The following is a 17,927-nucleotide window of genomic DNA, read 5'->3' as shown; positions in this document are numbered from 1 at the left end:
CACATCGTGTTGGTAAGGTGTGCTTTGCAAGGAGTTCGAGCACCTTACTTGGCTTTGTGGGGAGGCAGTACTATAATCACCCAATGAGTCTGTCAGGCCTCTTAAGTGAAGGACAAGAGCTGGCATGCTTCTGCTGACCCATGTTTATGCCCTGCAGAACTCGCCCAATGATCTCCAGATGCTTTCAGATGCACCTGCTCACCATCTCTTCTGCCTTCTTCCTCCTGTGCCCCCTACCCAGAATGCCCTGCCCGAAGTGCTTGCAGTTGTCCAGGTACAGATTATGCTATCCTTGTGACATTGATTGGGGGAACTCTTGGGCATCTGTGCAGCTGGAGAAGCTGTTGAGTCCTGGCCAAGGGCCATGTATCTGGGTCTGTCAAGGTGGGTTATTAGGGTGCACTAGAAGAAACCACTACACTTTGAAACTCAGAGCAGCACTGTTGATGGGTAGGTAAATTCAGAACTCTTTATTTTCTCTTCATTATAAAAGCAATGACTTATGAAGTTAAAGGCTGCAGATTGGAGAAGAGTTTAACAGCTGGCATGTTTATAGGTATCACTTACCTCATTTTTCACAAAATTACTAATCTGCTTTTCTCTTAAGTAGTATGTATCTTTTTCCTAAATCTATGTAAATTTTTAAAAATTGCAATGTATTTGATTATATATTATCCCATATTTTGTCATCTCCCTCTCCTGTTAGACTGGAGCTATTCTGATTTGCACAGAGCTGCAAGAGCATCTTCTGTTTTTAATTGATGCACACACGGTAGATGCATAACAAATATGATACCCTCTTTAAATATTGTTTTTGTTCTTGAGGCTAGGTAGATACCAGTTTTTGCCTTGTCAGTAACCAGGGGTGTGACAAAAGAAGCTTCTGTTAAAAATGGGTTAATGAGTGTCAGGGTTGAGCTTGAGTGGAATCAGCCAGCTTTGTCAGAGAAGCAACAGGACATTGATATTTGGAATCCAGAGCTAGGCTGTGTCTTTCCCTGTGTCCTGGTTCCCCTCAGGTATGCCTTGAAGGGGAGATTTCACGCCAGTCCATCCTGAATAGCCTCTCTCGAGGCAAGAAGGCTTCAGGAGACCTGATTCCATGGACGGTGTCAGAACAGGTAAAGATGACCTGATTATCACATCTGAGTGAGAAAGATGGTGGTGTTGGAGGATGTGTTACTAAGTTACTGGTTTGTGTCTCCCATACAGTTCCAAGATCCAGACTTTGGTGGCCTTTCTGGTGGCAGAGTTGTTCGCATTGCTGTTCACCCGGATTATCAAGGGGTAACATGTCTATGACAGGCATAATAAGAAGGTGGACACGAAATAAAGTTCTAGACCCTTCTGTGCTCTGGAGAATTTAATCCAAGGCTTGGGGTGGGCAGGATGATGATTTACTCGCTTTCCTTTGTGAGAACAAAGGACTTGTTGAACAGATTGGCTTTCTGTAATTACCTTCTGTCACTTGGAAAGCCCCATTGAGGCATCAGCTGTAGAAACTTGCCTTTCTGGCAGTGGCACAGATTTTCCTTTGGACTTGCTGATCTGGGAACCAGAAAGCACAGCCAGCCATCTTTAGCCTTAGACTGCAAGGGACTTTTCTTGGTGGGTTAGACCAGTATAATATTAGGGTCATACTGTGTTTGAAGCTCATCCTTGACAGCACTGAGGGGTTTCATTGATGTTCTTTGCCAAGCGCAGTGTGGCTAGGAGTGAATGCTCTAGAAGCTATGTTAGACTGAGAATGCTTTTCTTCCCTCTGCCTCTTTTTCTGTTTGCTCCAAGATGGGCTATGGCAGCCGAGCTCTGAAGTTGTTGCAGATGTACTATGAAGGCAGGTTTCCTTGTCTGGAGGACAAGGTCCTTGAGACATCACGAGAAATCCACACCGTGAGCAGCGAGGTGAGCATGCTTTGGCAAAATGTCTGTCTAGGGCCTGGGGAGGATTTATCTTGGGGGTTTCAGTATGTACAATCTAGAGTCTATGCACTTGGGAAAGTGGCTGCTTTTTCCAGCTTAACACTTGAGGTGAGATCATCAGCATCCTCCAGAAACCTGTTAAGAATGAGCATTTGTGAACCCTATCCATACCTGCTGAATTGAAAATGGGGCAGGTCCTACAGTATGTGGTTCATACCATGTTCCTGAGGTGACTGCTCTGTAGTGTCCTCATTAGCACAAAAGGAGGCTTGAGGAAGCTCTGCCTTCCCTTGATATGGATGAGCAGTGTCTGAAGGCTTTTCATACTCGCTGGCGGATCTCCACACTGTGTCTGTGTAGCAGCTGGGGCGGGGGAAGCCTCCTGTTTGTTACTTTTCAAGATCATAGTTGACAGAACCTGGACTTCATGCTAGATCTTCAGAACCCTACTTCTATCCCTTTGTGAATTTATTAATCATTGCCAAACTCTCTGTCCTCTCCTGCATTCTAGGTTCAGAGCAGTATAATTCTGTAGATGGCTAGCTGTTGGGATGATTACTTGACTCACTGTGGTTCTATTAGAAAACACAGGAACAGACCATGAAACCTCTTACTTTTTTTTAGCTGTTTGTTTTATTAAACCAACTGTTAGTTTAAATTTTTATTCATTTAATTTTTGGTACTGAGGATCAAACTTAGGATGTTATACTTGCTAGGCAATCGTTTTGCCACTGTACTACATCAAAGCCCCTAGCATTGGATTTTGTTGTGTGATGTGGCAGGGGATAGGAGAATGTCACACGGCACTCTCTCTCTGCTGAGTGGGTGGTGTGTCTGCCTCTCCCAAGGCTGTCAGCTTGTTGGAAGAGGTCATCACTCCCCGGAAGGACCTGCCTCCTCTACTACTCAAACTGAATGAGAGGCCTGCAGAGCGCCTAGATTACCTGGGTGTTTCCTATGGTTTGACCCCCAGGCTCCTCAAGTAAGTGACTCCCAGACGTTGTGTTGGCTGTGTTTTCTTTTGTAGCCAGAGTCTATGTAGCCACCTCTGGCTCCCTGCTCTTTCTCCCCATTGTCCCCTCTTCAATCTCTCAGCTGCTCCTCAGGGTGTATACATGGTTTCATATCCTTGTCTTTTCAGATTTTGGAAACGTGCTGGATTTGTTCCTGTCTATTTGAGGCAGACCCCGGTGAGTGAGACATTGGGGAGAGGTAGAGTTAGGATTGGGGCTGCAGTTGGCCCAGGTCTGTGCTTGTGTAGGACCCTGGCACCTCCTGCTGCTATGTCTAGAGGTGTCCTGTGCTTCTGCAGCAGATTACTGTGGCAGACATGGGAGAGCCATCCTTTGGTGATAACCCTGCTGTGACAACCCCACTCACCTGGTGGGCTTGGTGCTTCCTGGCGTTTGTGCTTTGTTACATAGTGGCAGAGGTACATGTGGACTTGCTTTTCAGGTTGTAGACTCCTGTAGGTTGGGGGCTCCCTTAGTTGGTAGGTTTGAACTCCAATGAAAGGATAACTGGCAAAGATTTAAGTGTTTGGCTGCTTGTGTGCTAGCATGGAACAGTAGAGATGGGCTGGTATTTGTTAGTGTGTGTGGTTGAGGTCAAGAGATAAATTTAGCTATTGAGTGTGAGGAGGATGCAGACTGGTGATCCTTGATGTAGATTGCTCTGTCCTGTGGACTCTGGCTGAGTGGTGTTCATTGTGACTTGTTGCTGGCACTATGTTTCATGAATGCTCTACAGTGGAAAACCATTATTAAACTGAGGGGCTGGTTGTTCAACAGAAACCTGTTGTCATAGTTGCTATGTTAGCCCCTAAAAAAGTCTATTTGTGTATGCTAGCTGTCAGCTTCAAACTCTGGGTATAACTGTGGAGTTGTTTTTTTTTTTTTTGCTGTAAGATACTGTATGGAGTTTAAGCATTCATGATCCTGAGTTCAGAATCTACCTAAAAGGAACACATGACTGCTTTCTATAGGTCCAGAGTGAAAGTTAGAAATAGATTCTGTCTTGCCTTCTCCATTTCCATGGCAACTTGTAGGAAGTTGTCTTATGGAGTAAGTTTTGGAAGCCCAGGTGTATGAACTTGGGTGATAAGGAATGTAAGGTGAGAGTCCTGCTGTAGAACTCTCTCTTGTGAGGAAGGAAGAAGAGCCTGGGGTGCATTAAGCCTTTCTTTCTCTGCATGCCTGCCATTTGCCACTGATCGGCTGTTCAGAAAAGTGGTTTTGGTGCCAAGTATGGATGTGTGTTCCCTAGAATGACCTGACGGGAGAACACTCATGCATCATGCTCAAGGTGCTGACTGAGGAGCAGGAGCAGGAGCAGGAGCAGGGAGCTTGGCTCGCAGCCTTTTGGAAAGGTGAATGTTACTGGTGTGATGAGGGGGAGAGGGCAGGAGGTGACGGGAATGTGAGTCTGTGTGCGTGTGTAGATGTTTATATGTGTGCCTCTAAGACTGCTAACTGGTTGTACCTTGTAGATTTCCGAAGGCGGTTCCTGGCCTTGCTGTCCTACCAGTTCAGCACCTTCTCTCCTGCTCTGGCTCTGAACATCATTCAGAACAAGAACGCTGGGAAACCAGCTCAGCCTGGTGAGCTTTTTGCCTTGGAACTGAGGCCTAGTTCTAAACCTGCCACCTCCCCAAGCCCTGCACTGCCCAGGCTTGCCCCAGGCTTACTGTCATCCATGCCATCTTGTACTTTATGACAGGACTCTGAGAGTGTGACTGGATGTCAGAGGAATTCACAAGCAGTTAGCTGTCGAAGCTAACTCAGGGAACTTACCCCATCTTTGGGGCTTGGTTTCCTCATGTGAAATTGTAGGAAGAATGTGTTGCCAGCCATCTGTGGCCAACATGTAGACACGCTTTGTGCACATAAATCACTGCCCAGAATAGTTCAAATTTGAAGAATTTAAAAAATGCCAAAGGAATCATTAACAGCTGGTCTTTCCATATATCTAGACATATATTTCTGTGTATACATGTACACATGTGGATGTATACTTTTTTTCCCCCGCCAGTTGCATTTTAATGGAATATCTATGTTTCTTGCACTGGGGAGAACATGCATTTTCCAAGGAGCTGAATCCTGAGGGGCAGCGGCTAAGTGGGGGAAGAGTATTGGCATGTCCTTTTAACCCTAGGGCACAGCGAGTCTTTCTCATGACCGAAGTACTGGGCTGGGAACTCTGGTCACATTCTTTGCCTGGACTGAAGTACTGGCCTGGGAATTCTGGTCACATGCCCACTGTCTACACTGCTAGCTCAGGACTTGGATTTTTGGCCAGCCACTTCTAGATGGCTTCTGGCTGTCCAACATCCTCCCTTCATCTAACCTGGTTTCTGTCATGTGTGCAGCCCTAGGCCGGGAGCACCTGGAGGAACTCTTCCTTCCCTATGACCTGAAGCGGCTAGAAATGTATTCCCGGAACATGGTGGACTATCACCTCATCATGGACCTGATCCCAGCCATCTCCCGCTTGTATTTCCTGAACCAGCTGGGGGACCTGGCCCTGTCTGCCGCCCAGTCGGTAGGTCACTCGGTGCCAAGGGGAGGGAAGAGAAGGGAGGACTGTGGACCTCTGTGTATGCTGGGCATTGGGTTGAGTGCTCCAACATAATTTTGTGCCTTTGGTTCCTGGCAGATCTGTGGTAGGTGGGCAGTGGTCTCCTATAGGTCTGAGGTCAAGTGCTATATCCCACTGTACACTGTATAAGTGGGCAACTACAGTTAGAGCCCGTATTCTTTCCATTTCACTACATTGTCTTGAGATTTAACTCGACCTTACTGGAAGCTCAGGATACCCCTGAGCAGTTGTGAAGCAGGCATTTGTCGGGGTAGTTAGAATGACAGGATGGTGGGGCTGGGAAGGTGGCTCAGTGGTAGAGTGCTTGCCTTGCATGCATGAGGCCCTGGGTTTGATTCCTCAGCACCACATAAGCAAAAAGACAAAAGTCGAAAGTGGTGCTGTGGCTCAGGTGGTAGAGCGCTAGCCTTGAGCTGAAGAGCTGAGGGACAGCACCCAAGCCCAGAGTGAGGCCCCATGACCGGACCCAAAAAAAAAAAAATGATAGGATGGTGAAGCACTGTCTGTTTTTTATCAGCTAGCTCTAGTCAAAAGAAGGTGACTGGTACTCAGGGAACCTGTTACTCTAGCTGATTTGCCTTCCTTCAGGCTCTTCTCTTGGGGATCGGCCTCCAGCATAAGTCTGTGGACCAGCTGGAAAAGGAGATTGAGCTGCCCTCGGGCCAGTTGATGGGGCTTTTCAACCGGATAATCCGCAAAGTTGTCAAGGTAACTACCTCTGTCTGAGAGCACGGTTTTGTTCTCTTTCTAATAATACCACACACCCATTCCTGTCCTAAGTTTGACTGGTCACACACACACACACACACACACACACACAAATTTGGTGCCTTGGCAGCAGTCTCTGTCCACTGGGCTCTGGTTCTGGGGTCTTAGTGTAAGGATCTGGGCACCTGAGTTTGGCAGCATGTCTTTGTACCTTGGAGGCACGCCTTTAGCACAGTAAGTGCTTTGGGAATGAGTGGGGAGCCCCTGCTGCCATTTCATCTTCTTTTATGTTTTGTAGCTGTTTACTGATGTACAGGAAAAGGCCATTGAGAAGCAGATGGTGGCAGTGAAAGACGTTGTCATGGAGCCCACAATGAAGACCCTGAGTGATGACTTGGTACGTCACCATTGGAGACTTTGGTATTTCCCTCAGTTGCCATTGGCCTTTGGATGCAGCCTGTCTTCGTCCCCTTTAGAAGAGTCCTCTGCACTAAGCTAGGGCCAAGAGAATGTCATGTTCATCCTGCGCATGTCAGTGCACAGGACCTAGAGATGGGCCTCCTGCTGTGAGTGCAGGGACACAGCATCAACTGTTATAAACGTTGTTTGTCCTCTTAGGTACTTTTCAAATAAACATTTAACATACAGACATACTTTAAAATCCTAAGAGCTACCGATATGATTTTGAGGCTAAGCTAAGAGAAGAAATGTTTCCTTGTCATTAGCATTTTCTTCTCTCCCTTCATCTCCTGTGCTTTGCTTATTTCTGAACTCTGACCTGTTTAACCCACAGGATGAAGCAGCAAAGGAATTCCAGGAGAAGCACCAGAAGGAAGTGGGGAAGCTGAAGAACATGGACCTCTCACAGTAAGAGTGCTCTTGCTCTGCGGCACAGCGGCTCTGCCTCCGTCTCTGCAGCCCTGGCTGTTACTATGGGTTCCTTCTAACCCACCTTCCAGGTGCCCTGGAAACTGTATCAGGGCACCCACAGCTGAAAACCTCACTGACGATTCATGAAATTGCAGAGCATTTGGTTTTCCCTCTCTGTCACTTTGGCTTCCAAGGGTATTCCCTAGATCCCTCCAGTTCTGTGTCATGCCTTAGGTGTCCCTTATGGAAGGGGATGCTAAAGTGGATGAGCATCCATTTTTACTGGCTGCTTCTTTATATTTGGCTTTGGTATGTATATTTGTTTGAGAAAGGATTCTATTCTAAAATGCTTAACTCCTTCCTCGGGAGCCCTTTTAAGTGTTCCACTCTCCTCTTGAGCACGTTTTGACACATTTCCTTTGTTTATAGATACATAATCCGTGGGGATGATGAAGAGTGGAATGAAGTATTGAACAAAGCTGGGCAGAATGCTTCCATTGTCAGCCTGAAAAGGTGAGAGCCTGGAGTTTTGACACACCTCTGATGAGCTCTCTGGTTATGGCTTCTCCATAGCTTTCTGTGGGAAGCCCTGAGAGAAGGTCATGGCTGACCACCTTTATAGCACATCCACAGACAAGACGGCTGTCTCTAGGCTGGCTCTCTTCCCCTCTAGGCATCACCAATAGGCCAGGCTTGCACCTGTTGGGAACAAGGGAGCAGCCTCATATTGCCTATGAAGAAGCAGTGTCAGCCTCAACAACAGGCGGTGTGTGTGTGTAGATGTATATGTGCCACATGTAACCGTGTGAGGTGGACATGATAACCACCACACTATAGAAACAGCCATGTGTGTATAACTGTGTATGTGTGAAGTAACCAAGGCTCAGAGGGGCTTAGTGACTTCACAGGATGCACAGCCTGTAAAGGACACAGCTTGCATCTTGGTGTGTGTGCTTACTGCAAAGCTGACACATTATCCTCTAAGACAGTTCTCAGAATTGGGGTCTTAGAGGGGCTGGGAAGGTGGCTTAGTGGTAGAGCGCTTGCCTTGCATGCCTGAGGCCCTGGGTTCGATTCCTCAGCACCACATAAGCAAAAAGACAAAAGCTGGAAGTGGCGCTGTGGCTCAAGTGGTAGAGCGCTAGCCTTGAGCTGAAGAGCTGAGGGACAGCGCCCAGGCCCAGAGTTCAGGCCCCACGACTGGACCAAAAAAAAAAGAATTGGGGTCTTAGAGTCTTTATATTAAAAAAAAAAAAGACTCAGGAATGTTTATGGGGTCATATCTCTTGCTAGTTTCTATACTAAGAATCAAAATCAGAAAGTTTAGGAATGTTTGGCACTGGTGGCTCATGCCTATAATCTTAACTCCTCATGGTTCAAAGCTAGCCCAGGCAGTTTGAGTCTGTGAGAGTCAAATTAACTAGCAAAAGCCAACTGGAGGCATGTCTAAATTGGCATAGTGCTTGAGAAAGCCAAGGGAGAACACAAGTCCCTGAGTTCAAGTCCTGGAACTGGCATGCACGCATGCACGCATACACACATACACAGTTATTACGTTTGACATTAACAATGTGGGATTGGTTTTTTTTTTTTTTTTATTGTGTGTTGCTGGGGAGTAAACTCCCAGCTTTGTGCATGACAAGCAGCAAACCCTTTACCATTGAGCCTTAACACTCTGTCATTAAATATTCTTTAAAGACTTGCATAAGTCTTCTCTTTTTTCCTTGAGAAGTATTTTATATAATAGTGGCTTCTGCCAAACTGCTCACTCTTTATAGGCAGTCCTGTTCCCAGGGCACAGTGCCATGGAGAGAACCCCTCTTGGGGTTCCTTCCAGGCAGGGGGCTGCTTGCCAAGCAGTCTCTGCACCAGCCTGTCACAAGTCATACTGGCCAGTTGCAGTCAGCATTCCTCCAGTGTTTATGTCAGAAAAATAAAATAGCAGCCGTGCATCAGAAAGGATGTCTGGCTTTCCTCGACATCTCATGTCTATGTGAAGTACGTTCATGGGAGGTCATTGGGGTACCATGTCTGTTTTCCAGGTAACTGGTAGTGAGTAGTGGAGGAAACCCCCATTGAAGCCCCTGTTGTGTTGCTTAGATGTTTCTAGGTCTCAGGAGGGGGGAATGTACAGCACTGAAGAGAGCCTGGGTTTCATGCATTCCTCCACATGTTCAGTGCTCTGCTAGAGCAGGAGCTGGGCCTGGCATGATGCCAGCCACTATTGCATGTTTGCAGGGAACGGGCCTGATGAGGTGTTCTCAGATCACTCAGGCCAGGACTCTTTGCTGACCCAGCAGAGCAGCCTGAGAGGTGTTTCAGATCTGTATGCTTCATTTTTTTCTCTATTCCTTTTTTTTTTTTTTTGTATGTGTGTGTGTCTGTGTTTTAGCTCCAGTGAAAAGAAAAGGAAGCTGGAAGCCAAACATGAACCCAAACATAAGAAGTTGAAGAGAAACAGAGATACAAAGAACAAAATGGATGTGAAGCTGAAATGGAAGAAATAGTGCAAAACCTGGGTGTCAGGCCAAGCTGTGAGGAAACACCTCATCTCCTGAAGTACCTCTGACTTGAGTGACAGCAACAAGGGTCCCAGTGAACACTGACACCAGCCAGGGATTCCCCATAGACCTGTCTGTCTTTGGGTCCACTGACTGAAGAGGCAGGCCCTCCCCAGCAGGTCTGTTTAGAACTTGATGCTTGGGCACAGCTGTGCACTGCCATGGAGATGTTCCCAACCCTCATTTCAGGGCCCTCTTTTCCCCTGAGGCCAGCTTTTCAGCTCATTCACACACATGGGGAAGCCACACTGGTTCTTGTTCCTTCTCAGGTCCTTAACTGCAGCCTTCTGGTGATGCTCAGAGGCTGCCATAGGTAGCTAGGTCTCTTCATGGACTCAACACCCTGAGGCCTGGAGCAGCTTGTGCACCCAGTGGCTCAGCAGGGCCTGGTATCTGCTAGACTCAGGGGCTGCTAATGTGTCTTTCGTTACACTCCTGCCCTCAACACCCCAAGAAAAGCCTGGGCCTTTAGAGTACAGCATCTGAGTCCCTAAGACCTATTCTGTCATCCTTTTGGGAAAATGTTTAAAGGCCCTCGCAGTGGATGGGGAGGGATAGAGAGTCTATTTTTAATAACATCCTAGAAAGATCATTTGTCTGAAGTGCTTTTGAAATCCACATCTGTGGAGGTGGTTGTCCTTTTTCTTCTTGTGGATCTTGTCTGACAAAGAAACGGTGTAATGTGGCTAGCATTTCCCAACTCTGTGCCTATGGGAAGCCTGGTGAATCTGAATGATGCCGTGGGCATCTTGAGAGGCATGGTGTGGCTAGAAGTCAGCTCCTGCCAGGTCATTTGGGCCATCCCCTTTGTTGGGGATGGGCATTGTATGGTAGCTTCACACCTATCGCTTTGTCTGATGGTGTCCTGTGGTGAGTTAACCTACATGCCTGGTACTGGGCATGTAAACTAGGCTGGTTACGGTCTAGCAAAAAGACTGGAGGAGAGGGAAGCTTCTGGACCACACACCACTCCTGGCGCTCGTCCCAGCTGGAGAAGCTCAGGTCGGTGCTTGTCCCTAGGACAGTCAAGACTCCAGTGTTGAGGGCTTTGCCGGAGCTGCTGCCTCCTGCCACGGGCCCTCCATTAGGTCTGCAGGAAAGTGCTTAAGAGAAATGGGAAAATATTTGCCTATTTTCTCAGGTAGGGTCCTGAGCCTGCTCTCAGCATATTCTTAGGCGAGTGTGGCCAAAAGGCAGAATCCAAATCTTAGGAGATCATAGCTGGCCAGTTTGCTAGAAGTTTCTTTTTTTTTTTTTTTTTTTGTCGGCCGTGGGGCTTGAACTCCGGGCCTGGGCGCTGTCCCTCAGCTCTTCAGCTCAAGGTGAGCGCTTTACCATTTGAGCTACAGTGCCACTTCCGGTTTTCTGGTGGTTTATTGGAGATAGGAGTCTCACGGTCTTTCCTGCCCGGGCTGGCTTTGAACCGCGATCCTCAGATCTCAGCCTCCTGAGTAGCTAGGATTACAGGCGTGAGCCACCAGCACTCGGCTTTTTGCTAGAAGTTTCTCAAGCACATGCTCCTCCAGCTGGGGAAGGAACCCTTGTTGTGTCCTCACCCCTAAGGTTTGTCCAGTGGCTCTGCTCTGAATTTAAGGTAAGGGGGCTCTGAGTCTAGACTGCCTGTGAGTGCTTGGATTCTGACTTTGCATGGATTTTGTGCCCCCTCCCTGTGGCACTGCTGTGGTTGATTGTCCCTACCAGAGCTCAAGTTGAAGGTTTTCCTTCACTGTGAAAATGAAAATTTCAATCCCCTTTGTTTAGGTATGGAGAACTGGACCTGTAAGAGGTGGTAGGGTCCGGAGGGCTCTTCCTCCATTGATGGGCTAATCTATTCCTGGATAAATGAGTTCTCTCTAGAGTGGCTCTGCCAGAAAAGCCAGTTAACCTTGGGATCTCCAGACTAGCAGAGTTACCACCAGCAAGGCCTGCATCAGATGCAGCACCTTCTTCATTTTAGACCTACCACCTCCAAAGCTGTAAGAAATTAATACTCTTTATATGCCACCCAGGTTTTTCTGTTATAGCAACAGAAAACAGGCTGATTCAGGCATGTGACTTCACTCTGCCTGCGCTCAGGTACACCTGTGGGTGGCAGTAACAGTGCTTCTCCCTAGCTGTAGGGTAGAGAGGAGCAGGAGAACTCAGGACAGTGGCTGGCACACAGGAGGTCCCTGACATGCCAGTTGTAAAATGCCTAACTGAACTGGCCTGAGCTAGAAAGAGTCCCACAAGGATAAGGAGCACGTGCTTTGCAGTTGGACCTTCTGGGTCTTGAGTAGCAGCTTGTGTCCTGTTGTAAGATGCAGTGCCTTTACCTTTGTCTCTGCACACATAAAGGGAGCACATGTTCCACTCTTCTTTCAAGGCGTGTGTTGTCTGCAGACCTCTGCATTTTGTGTGTGATCTTGGGTCTCCTTCAAATCGAAAGGGCGTGCCTCCCCCAGACCTCACCATCTGGGCCCCAGACAGTGAACATCTGTAAAGCTTGACTGTCTAGGGAGATGCCACTTGTGAAATGAATTCAGATGGGCCAGCTCTCCATGCTGTCACTAGGATGGGGTTGGAGCTGAAGGGTTCTGAACAAAGGGTGTTTCTAAATGACCACCCCACCTCTAGGCCGAGGGGGGCAGGATGAGGTGATGGCCTGCTTCATTGTTTTCCCCTGCTCATCTGCTGGCCATCCCAGAGGACTTAGGAGAGAGCAAGAGACACAAAGGGGGCTGCTGAGGCTGGCAGGAGGCAGAGGGGCGGAAGTAAGTCCATCACCTCAGACAAATGTAGGCTAATACAGAAGCTGCTGTGTACAGGGAGGGAGGTGGGGCTGGAAAGCTGGATCTGAATGGGCGATTTTAGACTAGGTTGGAGACACCCTTGATTCTGTGCACAGCTGGTAAACATCATAAGGACCCTACAAAGGGGCTGGGAAAGGCCTCACAACCTGGCTGGCTTGCTAGCAACGAGTTGCTTGGCTTTGATGAAAAAGCTGACCACCCTGCATCTGACTTGGGGAAGGGTAATGGAGGAAAGGAGGGTGAAGTGTTAGGAAGGGGATTCAGTGTTAAGTGTTTGCTTGGGTGGCTCATGCTCAGGCGGTCGGGCTCTTGGACCTTTTACATCAGGTGAGGGTCATGCCCACAGAGCAAAATGAACGTCTTGTGTACTGATGCTTTCAGCCAGTTACTCAAGTGCTCCGGTGAGAAGTTATCTTGGCCCTGCCCCAGACCATCTGGCTGCTGGTAGCTTAACTGGCAGCTGAGGCGCCCCCTACAGTCCAGAATTAGGAGGAGGCTGCTAGGATAACTAACCATACCTCCACTGCCACTGAGTCTTAGCTCCTGGGAAGAATTTTTTTTCTAGTTATTTTAAAAGCTCGTTAAAGATCATGTTCCCAGGAGGGACAGGCTTAGAAGGGGTTGCCCCTTAATCTCCCTACTTCTAGACTTTCCTCCCCCTCCCCAAGTTTACCTCCCAAACTGCCAAGCCCCACTTGTAGCCAGAATATAACTAGATCTTGCTTTTTAAAAAGGCAGAGAACAGCCCTACTGGGAGGGTGGACCTAGATCCCTGAAGGGCAGCCACTTCAGATCTCACGTGCTCCCAAGGCTCCCCTTAACCGGGTGCTTTGAGGAGCACACCTCTGCCCCACGCCCCCCAGAGGGCGCTGTGGTCCATGTTCCAGGGCTCCCTCACAGTTGGGTCTATGGCCCCAAGGCCTGTCTCAATCCACGCTGCTTGACTCACCCGTTTTTCTTCAGACTACTAGCTTCTGGAGGTCTTTATAGTTCTCCAGCTCTCGAGCTTGGAATGTTACTGACTCTTGGTTAGGCTTTTGGTGACTCTAGAAATTGTTGTTTCTGTTCGAAAACTGTGACTTTACACCTAAAACTCTTAAGTGTCTAGGAAGACCTTGGGCCTGAGTCACTGGCTCACCACACTCCATTATCTCTGCCATAGTCCCCGTGATGATTTATCTAGCCAGGGCTCAGCAAAGCCACAGGCTCGGGCTCTAAACACCTAAGAAGCTCCTGCATCCTAGCCTTCCCATGGAGGGCATGTGCGCAAAGGTCAGCAAAGCCCAGCATACTGCCCCATTCCTCAGTCTAGCTCCTGTCCAGCCCAGTGGCACATACCTGCCCAGTCAGCCATCAAATGAAAATAGCTGAGTTAGGCTGAGGTCCTGGGGAGAGGGGAGTGCAGATGGCACGGCGTAGGTCTGGCTTTAGGGTATGGAATCAGCTCTGAGCTCTGTTCCTGCTGGGACCCTCACCCAGCTTTGAACTCCAAGCATCCCAGTATGGGGAACACTGAGGTTAAGGTCATTGTTATTGTGTTTATTGTTAATAAAACCATAGTACATTTACAGTAAGTGACAACATTAATGTTACAGTATCATACAATATTACAGCAATAAAATAACACCTATTCTTTGTACATCCAGCTCAAGCACTAGTTGAAAATATTTTCCAAGAATGTTAAGTCCCTGGGGGAGTTTCAAGGTGATCCAAGAGACATCTCCTGAATTGCCCAGGTCTTCTGATGAATAAATAATTTCTACAGTGCAGCCAGGCTGCACCTAGAGCAAGCTGTCCTGATGCTGTCCCAGTGTCCGGTCTATAAACAGGCCAGTTGGTAAGGAGCCAAGACTGCAAGGGGAGGCAGGGCTGGGATGTGGTGATGGTCTTTAGCTCTTCCCTCCCACCAGTGCTGGGACTTCTATGCCCAAGGTTCCAGTCCCAGTGAGAGTGTGACCCTCTCTCCAGTCCTGAGTTAAAAGAACCTTGCACTCGAGACTGAGCCGGGGGAATGTGGAAGTACTGTTGCCCCAGCTCACAGAGGTGGCTGAAGTCCAGCCTGAGGTTCCTTTCCTTTGGCCCTGAGCTACAGCAGCAAGAGCTGATGCCCCCATACTCCTATGCTGTACCCTCTTACACCCTGGCCTTGAGAGTCTAGACCAACGTTAGCAGCCCTGAAGGGGGAGGGCGGCAGACTCAGTGCCAGGCCCTTAGCTTAGGCCTTTCAAAGGCACAACCTGGAGGGTAGGCCCACGATTTGGGCAGCCTTCCTCTGTGACATTTGAGAGACTAAATGCAAGCTTTTGCATTCAGTTGTCTGGGGTGCAGAGAGATGACATTCTATACATTCTTAGGGATGCCCACACTCCCAAGAGCCTCTCTTGGGTGGGGTGAGCTGAGCCCAGGTGGATCAAGACCTGCTGTTGCGCATGCAGGAGCCATAGAGTGAACCTCAAGGTGCAAATCCTATGAAGTTGCAGACATAGGTCACCTTTTGATCATACCCTGCCTTGCCAGTCACTGATGGGGCAAACAGGCTCGGGCATCTATCTACCCAAGGATAGATCACCACCAGTGGTGAGGGCCCTGGGGAAGGAGCTTGGCTCCTAGAAGGTCTAAGGCGCCCCCTCCCCCCATCTCACACTCGGGAGGTGACATAGACAGAATGTACACGCTCGGCCAGGGTGCTCTGCAGGTCCTGCAGTGGATCCAGCCCCTGTACTTTGCTGCTGCGACTGTAGATGAGCTGCCGGAAGGCATCCTGCTCCAAGAGGGCCTTCATGTGCTTGAGGAAGAAGCCCTCACAGAACAGGGCCAGTTCAGGGGCGTTGTGGATCTGTGGGCAGGGAGATGAGGGTGAGGCTCATGGTTTCTGTACAGCCCAATCTGAAACTGTCCCCACCCCTGGCTGTTACCAGCCCCAGGAGGGGTTCCCTGTCTGTCTCTTGCCACCACATTGTGTCCATTCGCTTGTGAGTATCTCCTGCAAGTGGGACCTAGCTGAACTCAAGTCCTAGCTGTGCCACCAAGAACAGTACTGAAGTCCACTGTCCCCTGACGAGGTCTGTGCCTTGGGTTAACGTGCATGCCTTCCCTGTGTGACAGTCATTCCTACTAGACTTGCAGCTCCCTTCCTAAGGGCAGGCACTGTGTGCCTCTTGGTGTCCAGCATCTAGCACAAGGTTATTTCATGGGACTGCTGCTCTGTATCTTTAAGTCTACACACCCCAAATGGCTGCCCTGGCCTGGCTCTGGGTGGTAGCTGCCCAGTGGTGACCTCCTCCTGGTTCTCTTAGGGCTAATGTTCTGGGCTGGGAGAGACAGAAGTCAAGATATGGACCAGATCAACCCAGTGACTGCAGGCAGGGCTTAAGGCAGTGAAGGGGGTGTGTCTGGTAGAGTAGTGGGGTGGCTCTGGGAGCCTGGGGACATCTGAGGAAGACAAAGGGCTGGACAGAGCTGGCAAAGCGCAGGCCGCAGTGGCCTGCTCAAGGGAGGGGAGGAGTGGGTGGGACGCGGGGTCCTGGCAGGCATGATTGAGGGTGGGCTCCCAAGTAGCTACCATTACAGGCACACCAGCCGCTGCTGCCTGCAGTCCTTGTACTTTGGCTTTTAGTGGGGCGGCCTGGAAGTAGGGAGACGGAGCTGATGCAGTTCCTTGAGCTGGGAGGGGTGGCAGAGCAGGGGCAGAGGAGACGGAGAGACTGCTGATACCTTTCGGAGATGGACGGCTTAGCTGGGAGATGCTTAAAAATCAAATCGGACTTTTGGGGTGTGAGTCTGAGCAGGTGGCAGTGTCGTTTCCTGAGCAGGGGGAGACTGCTGGGGGGGAGGTGGACACCCACCTGAGGCTCTGCTGCTTGGCAGTCCCCAGCGCAGTGGCTGGGCAGAGAGGACAGTGAGCAGGATGTGCGGGGGACAGTGCGCTAGGGCTGCCGTGGGCAGCGCTGACGGCTGCTCCAGCAGGAACTGCTAACCCCCCCTTGCCCTCCAGGTGGCCTAGCCACCGGCATGTCCTGGCCTGTCTGCAGGGGGAGTGGGGAGGAGGTGAGGGAGCAGTATGTCATGGGAGGAAGCAGGGGAGCCCAGCCCTCACCTTGGCATATTTGTAGGTGTTCACCGCGCTCTCCACGCTGAGCGTCTGGGAGCACAGGATCTCGCAGTGTCTCTGCAGGGCATCCAGCTGGAACAGGCTGGCAGCTGACAGCAGCTGGGGGAGAGGCAGAGTGGGTTTGGGGGACTCTGAGCTGGGCCTGTGGCCTGTGGCCCAGACATCCCAGAACAGAAGGCTTCCAAGCGTGTGTACCCTGTTTCTCCCCAGCATCCCTGCTGGTCCTGACTGAGGAAAAGCAACCGTGACCTTTATCTCTGCTCTAGGCCATCCGCTATTAGCAGGAGGCACAAAATGGTCTTTCTGACCTCAAAAGGTCTTGAGCTGTAACTGACGATGCTTCATCTACATGAGCTGAACCCAGATGCCCTGGTCAGCAGTAAGGAGGAGAGCGAGAGGTACAGCCCTGCCCCATCCCCACTAGGCTGAGGCCAGGTATCCACAGATCCCTGTCAGAGCTCTCCTTTTACTCAGAGAAAGCATGCAGGGGACCACGGCGGCCTCCAAGTCCACTGCTCCCCTTCTCCCTTCAAATGCTGTTGCTGAGAGGTGCTGGGGGGGGGGGGGGGGGATGTGAGGGAAGAGTGCAGTGGGTGCTTAGTGGAGGACCCAGCAGCTGGGGCCCCTGTGCCTCACCTCCAAGATGTCCGCGGTAGGGATTTCCATGGACTCTGTCCCGCCATAGTACAGATACTGCATCATGAGCTGTGGAGGGAAGGGGCCCCATGTGAACACACACACACAGGCTGAGGAACACACGTGGCCCCCAGGTGTTGCTCTAGCTGCTCCTCGGGGGCCGCTATGCCCTCCCGTCCCTCTACAGTCCCCGAACACCATGTCTCCCTCTGCTCTCCTCTGCTTAGGCTGAGCCTCAAGTGCTATTTTCCACACAGTGTGGCCTCTCCAAGCCACAAGCTTGAGACCCTTTCCTGTCTCTGTGACCAGATCAGGTCCACACAGCAGTTTCTCTCCAGTCCCCAGGAGAGAAGGGAAGATGGTTCCAGTCTCTTAGGCCTCTCTCAGCCCCTTCCACTCCACCCCACCCCACCAGGAAGCATGCTACTCCTTGCTTATTTTGTCTAAATTCTACACAAACTGGGTGAAGCAAGCCTGTATTCCAAACACTTGGGAGGCTGAGATATGAGAATCAAGCCCAGCCCGGGCTACATAAGGAGACCTAGTCTCACACCAAAGCAAAAGAATTTTGTATCTGTGTTCTGTATCTGAGGAGGCAGCCGACTTTCTGAAGGCATGACTGTCTAACCAGAAAACAATTCTCTCTGTTTGGCTGGGGAAACTGCCCAGCCAGGTGCTGGCAGGAATCTAAATAAACAAGGCTCAGGCCGGCACAGGCGAGCGCTGTTG

The 17,927-nt window shown here is 49.9% G+C and overlaps 2 protein-coding genes across 2 annotated transcripts in view; one reads left to right on the top strand and one right to left on the bottom strand.

The window, feature by feature from the left end:
- Nat10 (N-acetyltransferase 10) overlaps positions 1-10,251 on the top strand; it is a 35,030-nt gene extending 24,779 nt beyond the window's left edge. Inside the window, exons 16-29 of the mRNA XM_042691353.1 lie at positions 158-274; positions 1,020-1,121; positions 1,213-1,287; positions 1,789-1,905; positions 2,772-2,905; positions 3,065-3,113; positions 4,189-4,291; positions 4,412-4,522; positions 5,291-5,463; positions 6,109-6,228; positions 6,527-6,625; positions 7,022-7,095; positions 7,528-7,611; positions 9,491-10,251. Coding sequence (XP_042547287.1) covers positions 158-274; positions 1,020-1,121; positions 1,213-1,287; positions 1,789-1,905; positions 2,772-2,905; positions 3,065-3,113; positions 4,189-4,291; positions 4,412-4,522; positions 5,291-5,463; positions 6,109-6,228; positions 6,527-6,625; positions 7,022-7,095; positions 7,528-7,611; positions 9,491-9,605 — 1,473 coding nt within the window. The 3' untranslated portion in view covers positions 9,606-10,251. The remainder of the gene's footprint in view (positions 1-157; positions 275-1,019; positions 1,122-1,212; positions 1,288-1,788; positions 1,906-2,771; positions 2,906-3,064; positions 3,114-4,188; positions 4,292-4,411; positions 4,523-5,290; positions 5,464-6,108; positions 6,229-6,526; positions 6,626-7,021; positions 7,096-7,527; positions 7,612-9,490) is intronic.
- A 3,721-nt stretch (positions 10,252-13,972) lies between these two features.
- The window catches only part of Abtb2 (ankyrin repeat and BTB domain containing 2), a 164,729-nt gene continuing 160,774 nt past the window's right edge, over positions 13,973-17,927 (bottom strand). The window contains exons 15-17 of the mRNA XM_042691354.1: positions 17,199-17,267; positions 16,548-16,661; positions 13,973-15,287 (exon numbers count right to left, since the gene is read on the bottom strand). Of these exons, the coding sequence (XP_042547288.1) occupies positions 15,090-15,287; positions 16,548-16,661; positions 17,199-17,267 (381 nt within the window). The 3' untranslated portion in view covers positions 13,973-15,089. The remainder of the gene's footprint in view (positions 15,288-16,547; positions 16,662-17,198; positions 17,268-17,927) is intronic.

This window comes from Dipodomys spectabilis, unplaced genomic scaffold, assembly GCF_019054845.1.
Source record: "Dipodomys spectabilis isolate Male_0828 unplaced genomic scaffold, ASM1905484v1 ptg000145l, whole genome shotgun sequence".
Taxonomy (NCBI): Eukaryota; Metazoa; Chordata; class Mammalia; order Rodentia; family Heteromyidae; genus Dipodomys; species Dipodomys spectabilis.
This window is presented reverse-complemented; position numbering and strand designations above follow the sequence as displayed.